Source organism: Microchirus variegatus (assembly GCF_963457635.1).
Source record: "Microchirus variegatus genome assembly, chromosome: 8".
Taxonomy (NCBI): Eukaryota; Metazoa; Chordata; class Actinopteri; order Pleuronectiformes; family Soleidae; genus Microchirus; species Microchirus variegatus.
In genome coordinates, this window is record NC_139809.1 from 15072988 (window position 1) to 15090310 (window position 17323).

Genomic DNA, 17323 nt, shown 5'->3' on the forward strand with positions numbered 1-17323 from the left:
CAACCCCTACAGTATGTTTCACCGATGACTGATGGCCCTGCTCCATCCTCGGGCCCCGTCAGCTTTAATGAAAAGAATAAACTCATATTACATTCATGCCGGTGGGACTTCGCTCTCCAGAGCGCAAGAATATAGAATAAAAACGCGTGGGTAGAGAGCGAGGGCGGGAAACTGTGAAGGGTAGGAGTCAAAGGAGCACGGCGGTAGATTAGTGGCGGTTACATCAGAGAATAGGAATGGAAAGAGGGGAACAGAGCGTGGTAAAGAAAGTGAAGGATGAAGACGGTATAGACGGTGATAACTGGAGGAGTACAATCAGCAGTGCGACAGGAGTGTCTATTCTATATTTCATGGGATGCATTCCATGAACTTTCTCCAAGGCTCCTCAAGGACAGCTGTGTTTCTGTCCTTGTTTTCTGTCCTTGTCTTTCCTCCTCCTCCTCCTCCTCAGCCTGTGAATGGCTGTTACGTGTACGTGTTTGCTCGTAGGCCAAGCACTGATTGTGTGCACTTCATTGTGTTTTCCGTGAGACAGAATGCAGGAATGGCGTGGGTTTTCTCACAGGCTACGGTTCCATGAAGTTCACTACATTTCTTTGGCTACTTGTATGTGATAAGTGATTAAAAAGCCACCTTCCAATATCTAAGATGCTCAATAACACAAGAGGGAACCATCTCAGCAGAAGATGAAACAAGTACCACGCTGGGTTTTTTAACCAAATGACATTATATGCAATGTTAGTTGGTGTCAGTGTGTAACATTCAGGACAATTATTGGCAAATAATGTATATATTTCCCATACATGTGTTTGTATGAGTGTCTAACTCATTGTATAAGTGCAGAGCCACTGTTTCTACAGAAGCTCGAACAGAGCAACCAACCACAGTATGTGTTTCACATTTTAAAGCAAAAGCTTACTTGGCTAAAAAGAATGGCATCCTTTCTGCAGGGAACACAAGTCCTCCATTTGGTGCAGTCTGCAACATCACCATTAGATGTCACCATTTCTTGCATACTGGACCTTTAAAACCCTTTGCTGTTAGGTGGATTCGCTGTTTTACCTGTGTATTTAGATTAGCGACTAAAGACATACACTACCGTTCAAAAGTTTGGGGTCACCTATACTATTTTGTTGTGTTTTCAATTAAAAGTCACACTTTTATTCATCAAAAGAGTTGCAAAATGAATAGAAAATGTCGTCAAGACATTGACGAGATTAGAAATAATGATTTTTATTCAAAATAATTATTTTTGCCCTTCAAACTTTGCTGTTTTCAACTGTGCTAACATCATGACACAAGGGTTTTTAAGGGTTTATATATAGCCTTCTAATGTGATTAGCAAATGCAATGTACCATTAGAACACTGGAGAGATGGTTGCTGGAAATACACCTACATATTCCATTAAAAACCAGACGTTTGCAGCTGGAATAGTCGAAAAGTGCTTTTCCTTCAAAAATAAGGACATTTCTAAGTGACCCCAAACCTTCAAACGGTTGTGTAACACTAGTATCTTGGTCAGAAAGCTAACTGGACTGCAGCTAACCCCCTCTGTCTCCCTCTGTCTTATTTCCTGTCCAGTGTGAAGATGGTGCTGCTGTGGACGGCGGGCGACGTCTTCAAAACCACCTACTTCGTGATGAACGACAGCCCCGCTCAGTTCTGGGTGTGCGGCTCGGTGCAGATCCTGATCGACGTGGCCATCCTGCTCCAGGTGCTTTTCTACAACCGGGACACGCGGGTTAAATTCGGCTGAGGCAAAGCCCTGTTTTCTATGGACTCAGAAGTCAGTGTAGATTTTTTTTTCATTTGGCCTTTAATGAACACTTTACCTCAAAAAAAAAAAAAAAGCTGAAAGGAAATAGATTTGAGGCTATTTTAGCGATTCTGCCTCAGCAGATCTGTGCAGCTGTATGAACCTGTCCTACGCCAGTGTCTGAATCTGCTGTCTGACTGATGAGTCTCCCACCAAACACTCCTCACCTGACTGCGTTGTTCTCCTGATATATAGTGACTGTGTATGTGTGTGTGTGAGTGAGTGAGGGAGTGTGTTGCCATGCTTACTGATGCGTTTTTTTTGAGCCAAGGCCAAAGAATGTACAACAAGGAAGAGCGACTTCAGCGTCAATCTGTGCGTGGTGACTCTGTGACCTGACTGACCCGATGCCACACAGGATACAAATGGCTACATTTGCACAAAATCTTCGACGGATACCAAAGGACTTCAGGTCAAAGCAACTTATGACAGTGTTACTGAATATCTTTTTTTTTAATGTTTTTTAACAGCAAGAACTGTTCATTCTTGTTCATTTACCAGAGAAATCAATAACGCCAAGTTCAAGTTATGTTGTCTGTTATTTGTCAGGTGAGGCGACCACAGAGCCGTACATTCGTGCATCGACTTAACCCACAGATATGACAGACGTTGCCAGAAAAGAACACTGTAAACAAACTAACTTCATCTTCCCTGCTACTTAAACACATGCAGAGCGCTCTGTGCTCTCATTGGTCAATGAAAACCATTATAATCATGGCGTAGTTATAGTGTACAGTCTCCATTTTCGTCCCCACATGACTAACGGAAAAACACCAATATTTCAAAAATATAAAAAAACACAAATCTAAGCCCGAGGTATCTGATTGATTGATTATTGACTACATACAGAATGCAAAGAGGATGCGCTGCTCCCAGAATGTCAAAGACTCTCCCCTTCACCCTGAGAATAATGTTTTGTTCTTAAAAAGATGATGTACTATGACAACCCAATTCACAATAAGAGCTAAGTTTGTGCATAATTGAACATTTCTTGACACTTTTACTGCCATTTCTGTGACACCAGATCATTTCCAAGCGACGTGTTTGACAAATTATAATCTTTTTTTTTTTTTTTTTTTTCTGTCAGTCCCATCTCAATGTCTTCCTTAGACCACGATATTTACCTTTTTCCAAATTACATCAAGTCGCCATTAGAGGTGCAATCTGAAATCTGAAGCGTCTTCAATCACCGGGGGGAAGCTGAGGACAGTTTTGTGTAGCGTCTCCGTTTTGATTTAAGTCCGTCCGTCCTCCTTCTACACCTACATTTACAGACTCTTGCAGCTGAGTTGTGGAGGCAACAAAGTTATAAAGTGTACAAACTGTACGTAGCGCGGTCGTTTGCTACGATCATCCCATTAGCCCCCGACTCCTGCTTCGCTTTTGCCGTCGCTGCCGTGTGTTCCTGTTCACTTTTAATCACCTGGCTCGCAGATGAACGCTTCCTCCAGTCTAATAGCTTCAGTGGAAACTTATTACAGCCATTTCGGAAAACACCGAACGTTTCCCACATGCAGAGATGTTGCAGGCGTATTAAATTTCCGAAAACCTCAGTGCAAAATACTAATTTAACAATGTGGCCTCCAGGTGTTTTGTTTGTTTGACTTGTTGTTACTCACTCGCTTCCTCCTCCTACGAGAGAACGCTGCAGGATGAAATACATCAGCTCCAGCAGCCGATCAGTAGTCAGCGCAGGTTTCTCTCCCCCTCGGCCTTGGCTGATTAAGTATTAATGCTACCTGCTTATTAGGTCTTACTGTCAACTTCTCTTTTTTTTATCCACCATTTTGTGTCCATCACTTAATCCATAACACCCTCTGTGTAGATTCACCTCAGCAAATGTCATAGTCAAAGTGCCCATTTTATGCCTTTCAGGGTTTTCTTTTCTTGTCTCTGAGTGACCAAAGACTAAAGAAAAATGATCCTTTATCTGCCTCTGAAAACGCTGCTCCCTAAAGTGCCTGAGTTTTCTTTTTTTTCTCTCCCCCGTAATGCATCCACATCACTGAGTAAACATGTAATATGACAACATAATGCCCTTGCAGTCACTTTGGCTGCAACTGGAAATTGTACCACTGTTAGCTACAGAGGTTGTGTGCGTTTATTTGATCAGTAAATCTCAGGATAAGGTCAAATAATGTCATTCTCATCCGCTCCACAAATTGAATATTAGACGGCAAAACTACACACTGCTGTGGTTATGATTTTTACATCTTGCAGGCAAACTCTCAGCCAACACTGGATTACATATTAATAGAGTGCAGGCTTTGCACTTTGGATCTCAGGATCATGTATTTTTATATTCTGGGATTATTTCATGAGCAGAGAATAACACTAAACTCAAACTGTGGGCTGTGAGCACCCCTAGTGGGCCAACAAATTGTGGGGGAAGGCCGTGAGAGGTGATTATCATGATCATATTTGATGGAAAACTTCATTTCATGCTGGGTTGGACATGATGGAAAAGGAAAAATGTGAAGATTAAAGATTAAAAGTGTCAGTGGGCACCAGAATATTCTGAAATTGGAAGTTTGGCTGCACTAAATACTATGTTTAAGGTTTTAAATTGTTACTGGATGTAATATTTTGCCATTTTCTTGAGAGATAACTAACAATGCTAACAATGTCAGACACCGCTTTCATGCATGTAAAGTAAATGAGAATAAGAAAAAGGCACTTTTTCGTCATTTACTCCTTAGAACCACTCGTTAGCTGATTCCATGCACCGTTTACCAGTTAGCTCGGTTAGCTGCGCTAGCTCATGTTGAGACCGCGTTAACGTGGCCAGCACAAGTTTTAAATTGTTACTGAACGTGCCACGGCACTAGAGTCAAGGCACCATTTACCAGTTAGCTCTGTCAGCTGCGTTAGCTCCGTTAGCGCGCCTACAGTCGAACTGGAGCGGTGTGTTTATTATACGAAAAGAGCAGCGCTACAAATAACCAGCGTACCTGTGTACTGCGTATGTGTGCCTCTGTTTTTAAAGGGTAGCGTTACTTTTGAGACTCATTTTAACAATCGTGAGTCACGTAAACATGGCGTCGCGCAGCGTCTTTTTCCAGTCAGTCGTCATGGAAACCGCCATGCGCTAAAGTTGACGCCGCGTTAACGTGCCCAGCGCTAGTTTTAAATTGTTACTGAACGTGCCTCGGCACCGGAGTCCAGGCACCGTTTACCGGTTAGCTTCGTTAGCCGCGTTAGCTCCTTTAGCGCCGTTAGCGCGCCTACAGTCGAACTGGAGCGGTCTGTTTGTTAGACGAAAAGAGCAGCACTACAAAAAACCAGCGTACCTGTGTACTGCGTGTGTGGGCCTCTGTTTTTAAAGGTTAGCGTGACTAATTTTAACAATCGGGTGTCACGTAAACATGGCGTCACGATGCGTCTTTTTCCGGGCAGTCGTCATGGAAACCGTCCTGCGCTAACGTTGACGCCGCGTTAACGTGCCCAGCACTAGTTTTAAATTGTTACTGAATGTAACATTTTGCCATTTTCTTGAGTGATAACATGCTAACTATAAAGGACACCGCTCTCATGCATGTAAAGTAAACTAAGCTAATGCTCCCTGGCTATAGCTTCACATCAAGCACACATGTGTCATGGTATCGGTCTCTATGAAGCACCGAAAGACCACAAACTGAAGCCAAAGCTAACACGGTGTAAAAAGGTGAAACTTCCTTCAATGTCAAATCTTTCAAAAACATCAGAATTGAGTTTTCAGTCAATAAATGCGTCTCTTCTGGTGATGTAACACACGTCGGATATAATATTTGCTGTGAGTCCCAACTTTATATTCATGAACCCTGTTAACGCGGGCGTCTGTATGTGCTGACTGAGCCTGTAGCGTGCACATGTATTATTCAATCCCAGTTTTCTGACATTTCATCTGTTGCCCGTAATATCGTGAGTGGTGTGAACTTTATCTCCTCTGCAATGCAGCTGGATCGTCTCTGTATTCTCTATATTCTTGTATCACCACATGTGTATCCTCATGGGCAGGAGGGAGGACACATGTAATAATGATGGCGTAAGCATGTTATTTCATGTTCATCTTGAGCCTTATGAGACTTTGTGTGAATTTTAACTTACTGTATTATTGTTTTTCTAACAGCATCTGTGAAACCACAACTTCAGTCATAAGTTGTTGTGAACTAGTTCAGTTTTAATGGCCTGTATCACTACAAAGACAGATTAGTATCCACATTTGTTTTTTTCCTGTCTTACGGAGACTGTACGATTGTGAAATATGAATCATGTTATTTTCTCACACATAAACTATTTATATTCAACACGTGTGTCGTCGTGTGTTCTTCATATCAGTGTAAATGAAGGTTTCGCAGAAGGAAAAATGTTACACTTTCTATGGCTTTTTTTTAACACAGGTAAATATTTGGGATGTTAGCTTACTATCTTGTTGTTTTTTGTGTTTTTTGGGAGTCAACACAGTCGATATTGTTTTTTTCACACTGTTCATTTAGCATACATATCTTTATTTTTTATGCCACAAAACATTATTTTCCTGTTACATCATCTGTGCTTTGGGATTTGTTGCGGACACATTAGCATGTAGCATGTAGACGCGGGGGGCAAACATCACCAAATCTTCTTATTTGAGACCACTCCCTTATTTTATATTTAATACAGTATGTAACATACTTAAATACTGTATTATATACGCTGTGTATAAGTGTATATACTAATAAACGTGGCTATCACATGGACACGAAGCATGACCAAAGCTAAATTCATAGCCGCCAACCTCAGAGCTAATTTTGGAGAAGGAGAAAACGGATTGCACGGACGGAAAATTTTCCGTTACATTTCCAGAAACGTTCCATGGAAATTCATGACAATTAACTGGAATAATCAGACATGCATTCAAAATTATATAACTTTAACAAAAAAACATGACATTCAACTGTATTGCATCCTTTTTGATTGTTTTAGCCAAGATTATGCTATAATGTACTATTTACCAACCTTCGATCTTGAAAATTTCCAGTTTATTCCCATTAATTACCAAGGGAAGTTTCCAATTTTGAACATTTCCAGACTATTGTAACCCTACCTTTACACTAAGACATCACAGAAAGTGTGAAATAAACATTATCTTAACTATTTCCCCTGGAATAACCAAATAAGTCATTTGTGATGGACACATTGAAAAAAAAGACCTGGTACGAGCACAACAGGCTGCTGCTTTAATATCCAGGTGGATTTACGGAGGATTTCCAGCCTTTAAATCTGTCCTGAAACCTCACATGAACCCAACTGTGAGTTTTAAAACCCGCTCAGCCGACCTGGAATATCAGCCCTCGATCATGTACAGATATAAAAAAAATAGCGGTGTCATGCACCTGCATATAAATCCTCTCTACACTCACATCACTGTATTGTAGAGAGACGGAAAAACTGTAATTCTTTAAATTTTATTTCAAAGGATGGAGTGAAGGATACCTGTGCTGGTGCAGTGTGGACAGTAAAATATTAAAGTGGATACACTAGATAATGGGGAGGCTCTTTATGGTTAATAGATGAGTTGGACAAGGACAAACTGTGTGCTGCACCTGTTGGTGCCCTCACTGTAACTCCTCTCCTGATCCGCCTCATACATCCATTAATAATCACGCTCCCTAGAAGCCAAGCTGGAGCCTGTGTCTGTGGTACCTGATGCTAATGTGTCATATAGAGAGTCTTGGCCGCATGTTATCACTCAACAAAGACGTATGACTCCCCCCCCCCGCGGAATAGTTAGAGGCATTTACCTTATTGCTCATGATGGACTTGGCCGATCGCCCGACCACCATGTGTCTTTCCGTTCACTCATCCGTCACCGGGTCCTGCGACGTGTCCGTGTCCATACAGCGGCTTGTTTCAATGATGGATGAAGCAGCTAAAATAGGCGACCTGTCCTCCACATCCACGCTGCTATGACCCCCATCCGGCTCCACGTTTTCTTTTTTTTTAAAAAGAAAAGTGCATCGTCATGCTTTAAAAGCTGATGAATTTAGACTTGGTGCGCAGGCCAGGAATAGACAGTGATCCCTGTGTGACTGAAAGCAGATTTTTGTCTTTAGTTTTTTGTAGTTATTTAACAGTTTCTGAAAGCTGAGAAGCTGCACGTGGTTATTACGGTGTTTAGCGTCTTTTGGAAGTTGGAAGAACACCTGTACATACACCGCCGTTCAAACGTTTGGGGTCACTTAGAAATGTCCTTGTTTTTGAAGGAAAAGCACTATTTTGTCAATGAATATAACATTAAATTAATCAGGAATCCACTCTATACATTGTTAATGTGGTAAACGACTATTCTAGCTGCAAACGTCTGGTTTTTAATGGAATATGTACATAGGTGTATAGAGGCCCATTTCCAGTGTTCTAATAGTACATTGTGTTTGATAATGGCGTTAGAAGACTATTGGATGATTAGAAAACCGTGGAAAAACCCTTGTGCAATGATGTTAGCACAGCTGAAAACAGTTTTGCTGGTTCTTTGACAAAAGGGCATACTTATTATTTTGAAGCTTGTCAATGTCTTAACCATATTTTCTATTCATTTTGCAACTCTTTTGATGAATATAAGTGTGACTTTTATTAGAAAACACAACAAAATTGTATAGGCCAACAGTAGTGTAGTTTCCATTTTTTGGCCTGTTTTTTTTGCACATCCAGAGACAAATACTCCAAAAATGTTGTTGTAAAAAACACAAATTTAACACGCACGATCTATTGTTTGTGTACAAGTGCAGTGTTTTTCTTCATTTTAGATTATTAAAACAGTATTTTAACATGCCAGACATTGGAAGTTATTCTTGAGAAATGGCCAAAAGCGCTTAGTTACAGGACAAGGGTTTAATAAATCACAAACATCTTCTGGTATCGTTTTTATTTACTGAATATGTTCCTTATTTAGATGTTTAATGATGAGACAGACAGAGTCAGGGTCCTGTGTGCTTCCTGTTGTGTGTCTGTGATTGTCTAACAGGTGTGTAGCTGAGGATGTTGTTAAGCTGACTGGAAAAACCTGATCCCAATTACTCTCTAATCAAGACTCCAGTGTGTTTCTGCTGCTGCTGATGATGATGATTCTCCACTCTGCACCAAACCGGTGGGTCTCTGTGTATTTTTATCCATTATCTTTATTTTTTTAACACATACAACACTACTTATCGATCGCTGCACTTAATGCACTTTCACACAACACTGACTCCTTCTGCCAAACCTCAACTCCTTCCAGGTTATTGTTATTTACTTTAATATATTTCAGTTTGATATGGATAACTTCTATTTTTGCCTCCACTCACAACAATATATTAATCTATATATACAGTATACACTCTTAGAAATAAAAGTTCTAAGTAGAACCATATAAGGTTCTTCGGCTTGTCCTCATAGGAGAACCCTTTTTTGGCTCCAGATAGAACCTTTTTATAAAGGTTCCACCTGGAACCCTTTTGGAGGGTTCTACCAATAACCCTTTTAAAACCCTTAATTCAGGAAAGGGATTTTAAAGGGTTCTCTGGATCAAAATGGTTCTTACTGGAACCATTAGTGTTACCAAGAACCAAGAAGGACCCTTTTGGAATCGTTATTTCTAAGAGTGTAAATATCCAGATACAGCTTATGAAAGTGGTATTTTCAAGTCTCAAGTGTCCAAAAGTCCAACTTTTGTGAGAAAAAGACATCGAAATAATAATATTATAATAATATAATATTTCACTTAATTTCTAAATAAAAGTGTTTTTTATACATATACAGAATGATAAATAGTGAATAAAATTGTATGTATGAGGAAAACATTATTCTAGTAACACAAACAACAGACTGAAATAAGTCATAAATTCTCAAAAACTCTGCCTGAGTTTGAAATCCTCGACCCTACAGCAATCAGGCTCCAGCAAAGTTGACAAAACGATAACTGATGGTGTTTTGACGTCGCAAACCTAGTCATGAATATTTAATTTTGTCGAGAAATCAGAAAGATTTGAAGTTCTAAAGTCAGATGTACAGAGTGCGTAAACATAAACTTGTCGTAATGATTCTTTCTTAAGGGCTCTCCACTGTGTTCGTCAGTGTTCTCCCAGTTTCTCTGTAAACACATGAATCACAACTAAAATGTTTGAATTGATTTCCTGTCACGCCGCGATATAAAAACCAAACCTCAACATTTCACCGCATAATTAACGACTCCTGTCTGAAATCACTTCGTCCCATAAGTGTGATTGCAGCAGCACGCGTTTGTATAAGCTCTCCTAAATTACTGTAATCTGCCTTAATCCCTTCAAGCACAACCTGAGGAAAACACACATCTTTAATTTAAATGAGATATATTATGGGGGGGGGGGGGTTTGCTTTCCTCTACTGTTAAATAACAGAATAAATCAGTGACACAGTTTTGGAAAAATCCAATTTCAAAGCAGACAGATGGTCCTGGATAAGTAGCACTGAAAGCTATTTGGCTCTGGGGGAAAGAAAAAAAAAAAAAAGAATCTGACCGTATCTTCAAAAACAAAATATTCTTTTAAAAACGACAACCAGCATCTGAAATTAACTTTTGACCTCTTTTTTTTATTAAAAAAATGATGGAGCAGAGCAGATAAAAAAAGAGTGTGTGAGTGTTCAGGGAATCCATTTAGCAGATGGTGTTTAGATGCAGTCAAATTCCATACAGCCTTCCAGGTTTAAGATAGAGCACTAAAAGGAGAGGAGGAGACGGCAGCAGAGGAGACAGCGAGATGTAGTGGGTATTAAAAGCAAAGTGGAAAACAATATAGAAAACTGTGCTCTTATAAATGGAGAGGGAGGTGGAGGTGGAGGGGGGGGTTAACGATGAAAGACAAAAGTGCACAGGCTGTGAGGCACCGTCAGGGAAAAGACAAAGTGCAAAGTCAAACTCTGCGCTTTTTGGGAAATGTAGCGTGGTCAGATCAGATGGCTCTGGGCTAAGAGCGCGGCCTCGCGGTGCCACACAGTCCAGGACACGCCGCGTCGTCGCTGGGCATCTAGTGACAGGTCGGGAACGCAGCGGGACACCATAAGAAAACCTCAAGATGGATGACTTTGTGTTTTTGTTTTGTTTTTGCTCGGTCACAGACGCCAGAGAAGAGAGAGAGTGAAGAAAGAGAGAAGAGGGAAAAGGACAAATGTCTTTCAACCATGATGATGGTGGTAAACCGAGAAGATGGTTGGAAAACACCTGTGTAACTGCTGTTAAACGAGGGCAACGAGGGGAGGGGCCAGGTTAGAGAGGGGGTGTGGCTCAGAAAGATCCAGGTTATAGCACGTGTGAGTAAATCATTAAAATCTAATCTAATCTTGTCACACAACACACTGATTACCATACCCGTGACATCATTGCATCGTATCTTTATTCTGACGTTGCGTTTTTGCCATTTTTGTTGTCTATGAAGCAAGTATTAGGTCCGTACTTCTCAATCCTGGTCCTCGGGCACTCTACTAGGTAATACCATTTAAAGCAGCCATAGACCGGAAGTTCCAATTAACGCTGTTTTTTGGTGTGTATCTGCCATTACCTCGTTTATGAAGCCCTAAAGTTTGGAAACAAATAGTAGAACACTGTTTTTTGGTGTGATCTCGGGTTCTGCAAGCGTTCTGAAAAAGCCTGGAATCGTGACGTAAAGGATCCCGTCTCCGGAACTAACGACAAAGCCATTTTTATACACTGTTAAAACAATGTTTTGATAATGAGTAGCAGTGCATCCACCGTTCCAGAGGGGGGAGCTGCACTACTGATAGCTGACGTGCCAATAACGTCACTTCCAGGTATTGGCCAATCACAAGAGAGTTGGGAAAGCTCTCGTTGGCTGGCCAATCACAACACAGTTCTGTCTTCTGATGGTGAGATTTCAGTCTGAAACAGCGCGGCTGACGAGAGCTTCAGTGAGGAGAGATTTCTATCGGCGCATAATAAAGTTAATGTATGTAAGTAGACCTCCACTCACATATATGTGCAATAGGACCACTCTATGGCCGCTTTAAAGCGGGAAAAAGTCTGGTCGCTTTTTATACCTCTTTCCTCTATGGAGCTCCCCCTGCAGTTTCGGGGTAGTACGTATTTTTACGACACTACACATAAAGATCCATCCATTATCTACTTCTTTATCTTCACTGTTGTAAAAACACACCGCTAACGCTAACCCCCTCGCTTACCACCTGAGACTCCAGGTTGACGATTCTGACTGCTAGTTTTCTGCTAACAGACAGTAGAGGGAGTGAAGAGACGTCCTCCAATTTACTGCCACAAAACAAGACATTTGACCTCTACATTTAACCCATCCTTAATACAACACAGTTGTAGGACAGATACAAGCGAGGTGCAAGCAGCAGTGAGCACTCCAGCTTCCTCCGAAGACGTGCAGATTGGGTTTAGGTCAATTGCTAGTGACCGCTCTGTGCCACTGTTTCCACAACTACCAGAAACCTGATTTGTTCTATGCACATGCAAAAGTGTGGCTATTTGCCAGTACCTCAATTGTTTTCTATGAAACGGTTAGGATATGGTTGCTTGAGTTTCTTCTACAGATTGGGTTAGCTGTTCCGCCACTGAAATTTGCATGGAGCTAATAGCTAAGCTAGCAGCTAGCTAGATTGTTCCGTAAAACTGTGGTGTAGAAACCAAAATACTTTCACACACTCCTTTTCAGATGTTTTGGTGTCGTGATCGTCTGCTCAGGAGGAGGAAGCTTCATTTTGCTCGTATACTCAAACCTCAGGCACAGCGCCCTCTGCTGGACCACGCTGTAATTACTTCAGAGAGTCTGATAGGCTACTTTACCATTATATTCTGAATCCAATTGGATTTTTTAAGGTTTGAGTATGATTTTCCCCCTAACTTCTAACATATATCTGTATTTCACATACAGACAGACATTTTTGTGTTATGTGTTTTTGTGTTATTTGACGGGACAGAAATATCATTTTTTTTACCCTGAAGCCGTCTCAGTGGAGGTGAAGTCAACCAGGCCTGACACAAACAGATGGTTCCACAGAGCCAGTGCAGCTCCACACAGCACGAAGAGGAGGGGAAACAACCCAGAAAGACGAGGAGGATCAAACCTCTCTCTGATCTGAAGGGTCTGATCCAAACCAGGGAGTCAGAACCACGGTTGAGATCAGAGATCGCGCTTTCCTGTCTCTGATTTTGAAACGTAGAGTTATGTTTTTAAAGTCTTTTAAGAGGAACATTTCCTGAGGATGAACACATCTCTGCTGCCCTTTTTTCTGCACCAACTGCTCCCCGTTCCTCTGCTTTCGCTGACAGTCGTCCGTCTCCATCTGAAGCGTCACTCACAGATGGCCCGATCGCTCTTTTTACATCTTGTATCTCACTCCAATTTATTTTGGAATCATTAGTCTGGTTAAGGGGACAGTGTAATGTGTCTATATATATATTTATTTTCAATCTGTGAATCTTTTGCCAGTTTCTCTGTCCTCAAATGGTATGAGGAGATTGTGCAGCTTCTTTGTGTGTGTGTGTGTTCATACTGACAGCTGTGTGTATATTCTGTGGGTGTGTGCATGCATCACGATGGAGAACGTGTCGTGTTACTCAGAGGCATTCGTTGTCGTTGCTGCAGTGGAGTCAGACAACGTACCCGAAGGGCTGCGACAAAAGCCTCGACTCCAGGAAGACGAAAAGAAGACAGAAGTCCTTTTTCAGCCAAACATTTACATCACTGCTGTCTATAAAATAGTCAGAGAGTCAAATAGAAGCCAAGCACTAAATGTTCTGGTGGAGAATCAAACGCTCAGGGGGTCATTTTCTACCGATTATCGTGTTAAGGGGTCACAGCAGGGTAAGGGGTGCACGCTGTACAGGTCGCCAGGCCATCACAGGGTTTATAAATAATCTAAGGGTGAATTCCAATTCCTTGCTTAACCCTCAATCTCAAAAAATGCACGCTCCCTTTAGTGCAAGTGCTGTCCAGATTCTCAGAAAAATTAAGTTGAGGGACAAGTTTAAGGGCTGTATCGCCCTCAATATTGAGATTTTCCGAGACCACCCTTGGGAGAAAGGGCTACCCAGAATGCATTTTGTGTTTTGACATAACAAAGATGGCGCCGAAAGCAGCGAAACGAGTACGCTACAAATTAAGTATTTACTTTGTTAATAGAGATATAAAAATGATGAAAACCATTGTATTATCTTAGTTTAGGCCCATATTATGGATTACTGACGTCATTGTTGCGTAACATTTATTTTTATTTTACGATCTCTTGTCAATAGCCGGCTGGTGCGGACAAGCGATCGTTTGCTATGGTTTACTTTTCAATAAGTCGTGGTGTGTGGTAACTGTCAGCTGAATATGTCCATGGTTGTGGTATTTGTATGAGTATCATCTTATAACTAACTGACAACCTAATAACTTGACTGACAAACGGATCGTAATAAATAATCCTGACGTAAATGTGTTCTTCTTCTTCTTCTTTTTTGGAGTTGACAGACTGGACGCAGCTTTCGCGTTATTCTGCCCCCTACAGTCTGAAGACGTATCTGCATTTAAGGGGTGTCCCATTTCTAAGTGACAAAATAACCCTCAACACTTGGTTTTGAGGGCCAATTAAGATTAAGGGTTAAGATAGGAATTGGCCCTAACACTCAATCGTTGGACTGTGGTAGGAGACAGAAAACCCACGCTCATACAAGAAGAACCTGCAAATATCTCTTCACATCCCATCATTTCAGGTATGTCACAGTAAATGACTCCAGTTTAGCAGAGTAGAACATCCACCGTGTCACTGTGCCACAGCTGCTCCGCAATTTAAAAAGGAATTGCCACCATTTTGTGGTTTATTTTTTTTTTACCATAATGTTCTGTGGTGGTTCAGTGTGTGTGTGTGTGTGTGTGTGTGTGTGCAGCACTTTGCACATTTCACAACTTGGTGTGTAAGGTCACGCACACAGCACACTACACATCTACTAATTCACACACACACACACCAAATCTCAGTGGCATATTAAACATAAAGTCCTCTCCTATTCACTGGTGAGCCTGACACACACACACACACACACACTCAATTCCTTCATTCCCTGAACAATTAGCTCGGGATTAGATTAAGGTCAATACCCTCGAATCCCGGCCGCGTTCCCCAGTTTGATCAATTTCAATTCCTCGTGCCTCTAAAACAAGTTCCCTTTTCCTATACCTTTTTGTTTTTTAACGATTCAATTTAGATTCAAATGAAGCCACCTGTCTCTCGCTCGCCACTGAAACGGAACACTGGGACCGTGTCGCCGCTTCTCGCACGGTTAATCCTCAGGAGGAAGCCGTCCTCTGCTTCTCGAGGTAATTACGGCGTCTTTTATGTGGAAAGGAAGTTTACGACGGCGGGGCGAGCCACTGCTGCTGCTGCTGCTGCAACACCATCACCTGCACATTAGTCAGGTGATGTAAGCAGAGAGCACTGATAATGATCAGCACGAGTGTGCAGAGTTTCACAGTGGCTAGGTTTTCGTTTTACCTAAAATGACCGACCATTGATGGGCATTGAATCGAGGTCCATTTGCATGTTTTTAGTACGACATTAGGCTGATTATCACCGGCTCTGCAGCACATGATGGGGGGGGGGGGGGTTTAGCAAAGGTCATGTGTGTGACACGTACACACAGATAGTTTCAGCTTCTATAGCTGGTTTTGTCATTAAAAGCCCTGACTGCCATTAGTTACAAGATGAAAATGAAAGCAGTTCCACATGAAGCCAAATAATTGAACTCGTCTCGGAGTTAAGGTTCTCGCTGCATAAGGAGAGAGATACTGGACATCGGCGCGGCATGGAAAATGTTATTAGTGCACGGCGTATGAAAAAGACTGTACGCAAGTGTCTGTGACGGAGCTTAATGCTGTAAGGTCAGTGTGCTCGATAACAGTAAGGCTTTAAAAATGAAAACGCCAGGATGCTTTAAAGGGCAAGTGAATCCACAATATAAGTTGAATTTGCACATACAGTTTAAAGTGCTGTTTGTCACTTTACTAGGAAATAAAATGTGAAGACGCTGTATAGTCTAAAGGCCCTGGTACAACAACAACAAGGATCCGTTGAAAATATTTGCAAACCTCTTAAGGAATAATTTTTGTGAATTTTTGAAATTCAGGAAATTATCCATTTGTCCTGATGCACTTTGACAGTGAGCTGAGTTTCTTCGAAAAACAAAAAGTATCTCGGAATGACTTCAAATGTACCAACATAATAGTCGGCATCGCCCTGAACAAGGATCCGTTAAAAATATTTGCAAATCTCTTAAGGAATAATTATAGTGAATTTTTGAAATTCAGGAAATGACCCATTTGCCCTGATGCACTTTGACAGTGAGATGACTTTTGTCTCAAAAACAAAAAGTATTTTGGAATGACTTGAAATTTACCATCATAATAGTCGGCATCGCCCTGAACAAGGATCCGTTGAAAATATTTGCAAATCTCTTAAGGAATAATTTTAATGAATTTTTGAAATTCAGGAAATGATCCATTTGCCCTGATGCACTTTGAAAGTGAGGTGACTTTCTTTTCAAAAACAAAAAGTATCTCGGAATGAGGATCAGTTGAAAAATATTTGCAAACCTCTAAACATTAAGTCCAAACCCTGTATCAATTTATGGAACATTAAAACTTGTTTACCTGCATTTGGCAAATGTTCTGCAGTGCAGCAACATTTTCTCTGTGGGAAGGTATAAATACATGCACAGATGTTGACAGTGCTCTTGAACTGTGAGGGCAGCAGACTCCCCACCTACAGCCTCCGCCAGAAAAAAAAAGGGAGATAACTGATTACTGGAGGGCAAAAGGACAACTGAGGAGGCTGAGTTAGAGGAGGAGGAGAGGAAGGTTGAATGGGTTGAGTACAAATAACATAACTTTGAAAAGGAACCAGGGTTTCATGACACAGACAGGACTGCGAGGACATTTCTGTATGTGCACTGCAGCGTTGCTCCGTCTCCTCATTTCTGCACCAAGTCTGTCGGTGATAATGACCTAAATGTTTATAATATGATGATTGAAGATCGGTGTCTGTGCGTATGGCAGCCTGCGTCGCCTTTTAATGCCGCAGTTTCGCGCCTAATCAAACATTTTATAGCAGTGGAGAAGCATGTGCTGCTGTCGCAGTTCAGATGTTTGTGGGTTCCTTTCTGTTGGGAGTGATTTACGTGATGAAGTGATGACATCATTTAAATGTTAAGATTATCTATATTCACGCTGACTCGTGAGCGCGTTCTTTTTCAACCTTCTGTGAGTCCTCAGAAATCTGAGTGATCTGTGTACAGTGCGGATGATCAGCAGCTGACCTTGGATCTGCTGCAGAGGAGTGAGATCGTTAAATACACAACGACTGAAAAGGAAGAGAGAGAAGGAGGAGGAAGAAAAAAAAAAAAAAAAAATAAGCATCTTCTCTCGGTGAGTGCTGGGGCGCAACTCAGGAAATGTTTTTTTCAGATATTTCATATAAAAAGTTCAAAAGGTTGCAGCGTTATTAATAATGGATAAAGTCTC

At 41.3% G+C, this 17323-nt stretch overlaps 1 protein-coding gene across 2 annotated transcripts in view; it reads left to right on the forward strand.

The window, feature by feature from the left end:
• Window positions 1-6036, forward strand: part of LOC310930509 (solute carrier family 66 member 2) — a 58482-nt gene extending 52446 nt beyond the window's left edge. For both annotated transcript variants that reach the window (XM_083893524.1, XM_083893525.1), the window contains one exon: window positions 1583-6036. In XM_083893524.1, coding sequence (XP_083749650.1) covers window positions 1583-1757 — 175 coding nt within the window. In that variant the 3' untranslated portion in view covers window positions 1758-6036. The remainder of the gene's footprint in view (window positions 1-1582) is intronic.
• The last annotated feature ends 11287 nt before the right edge of the window (window positions 6037-17323 follow it).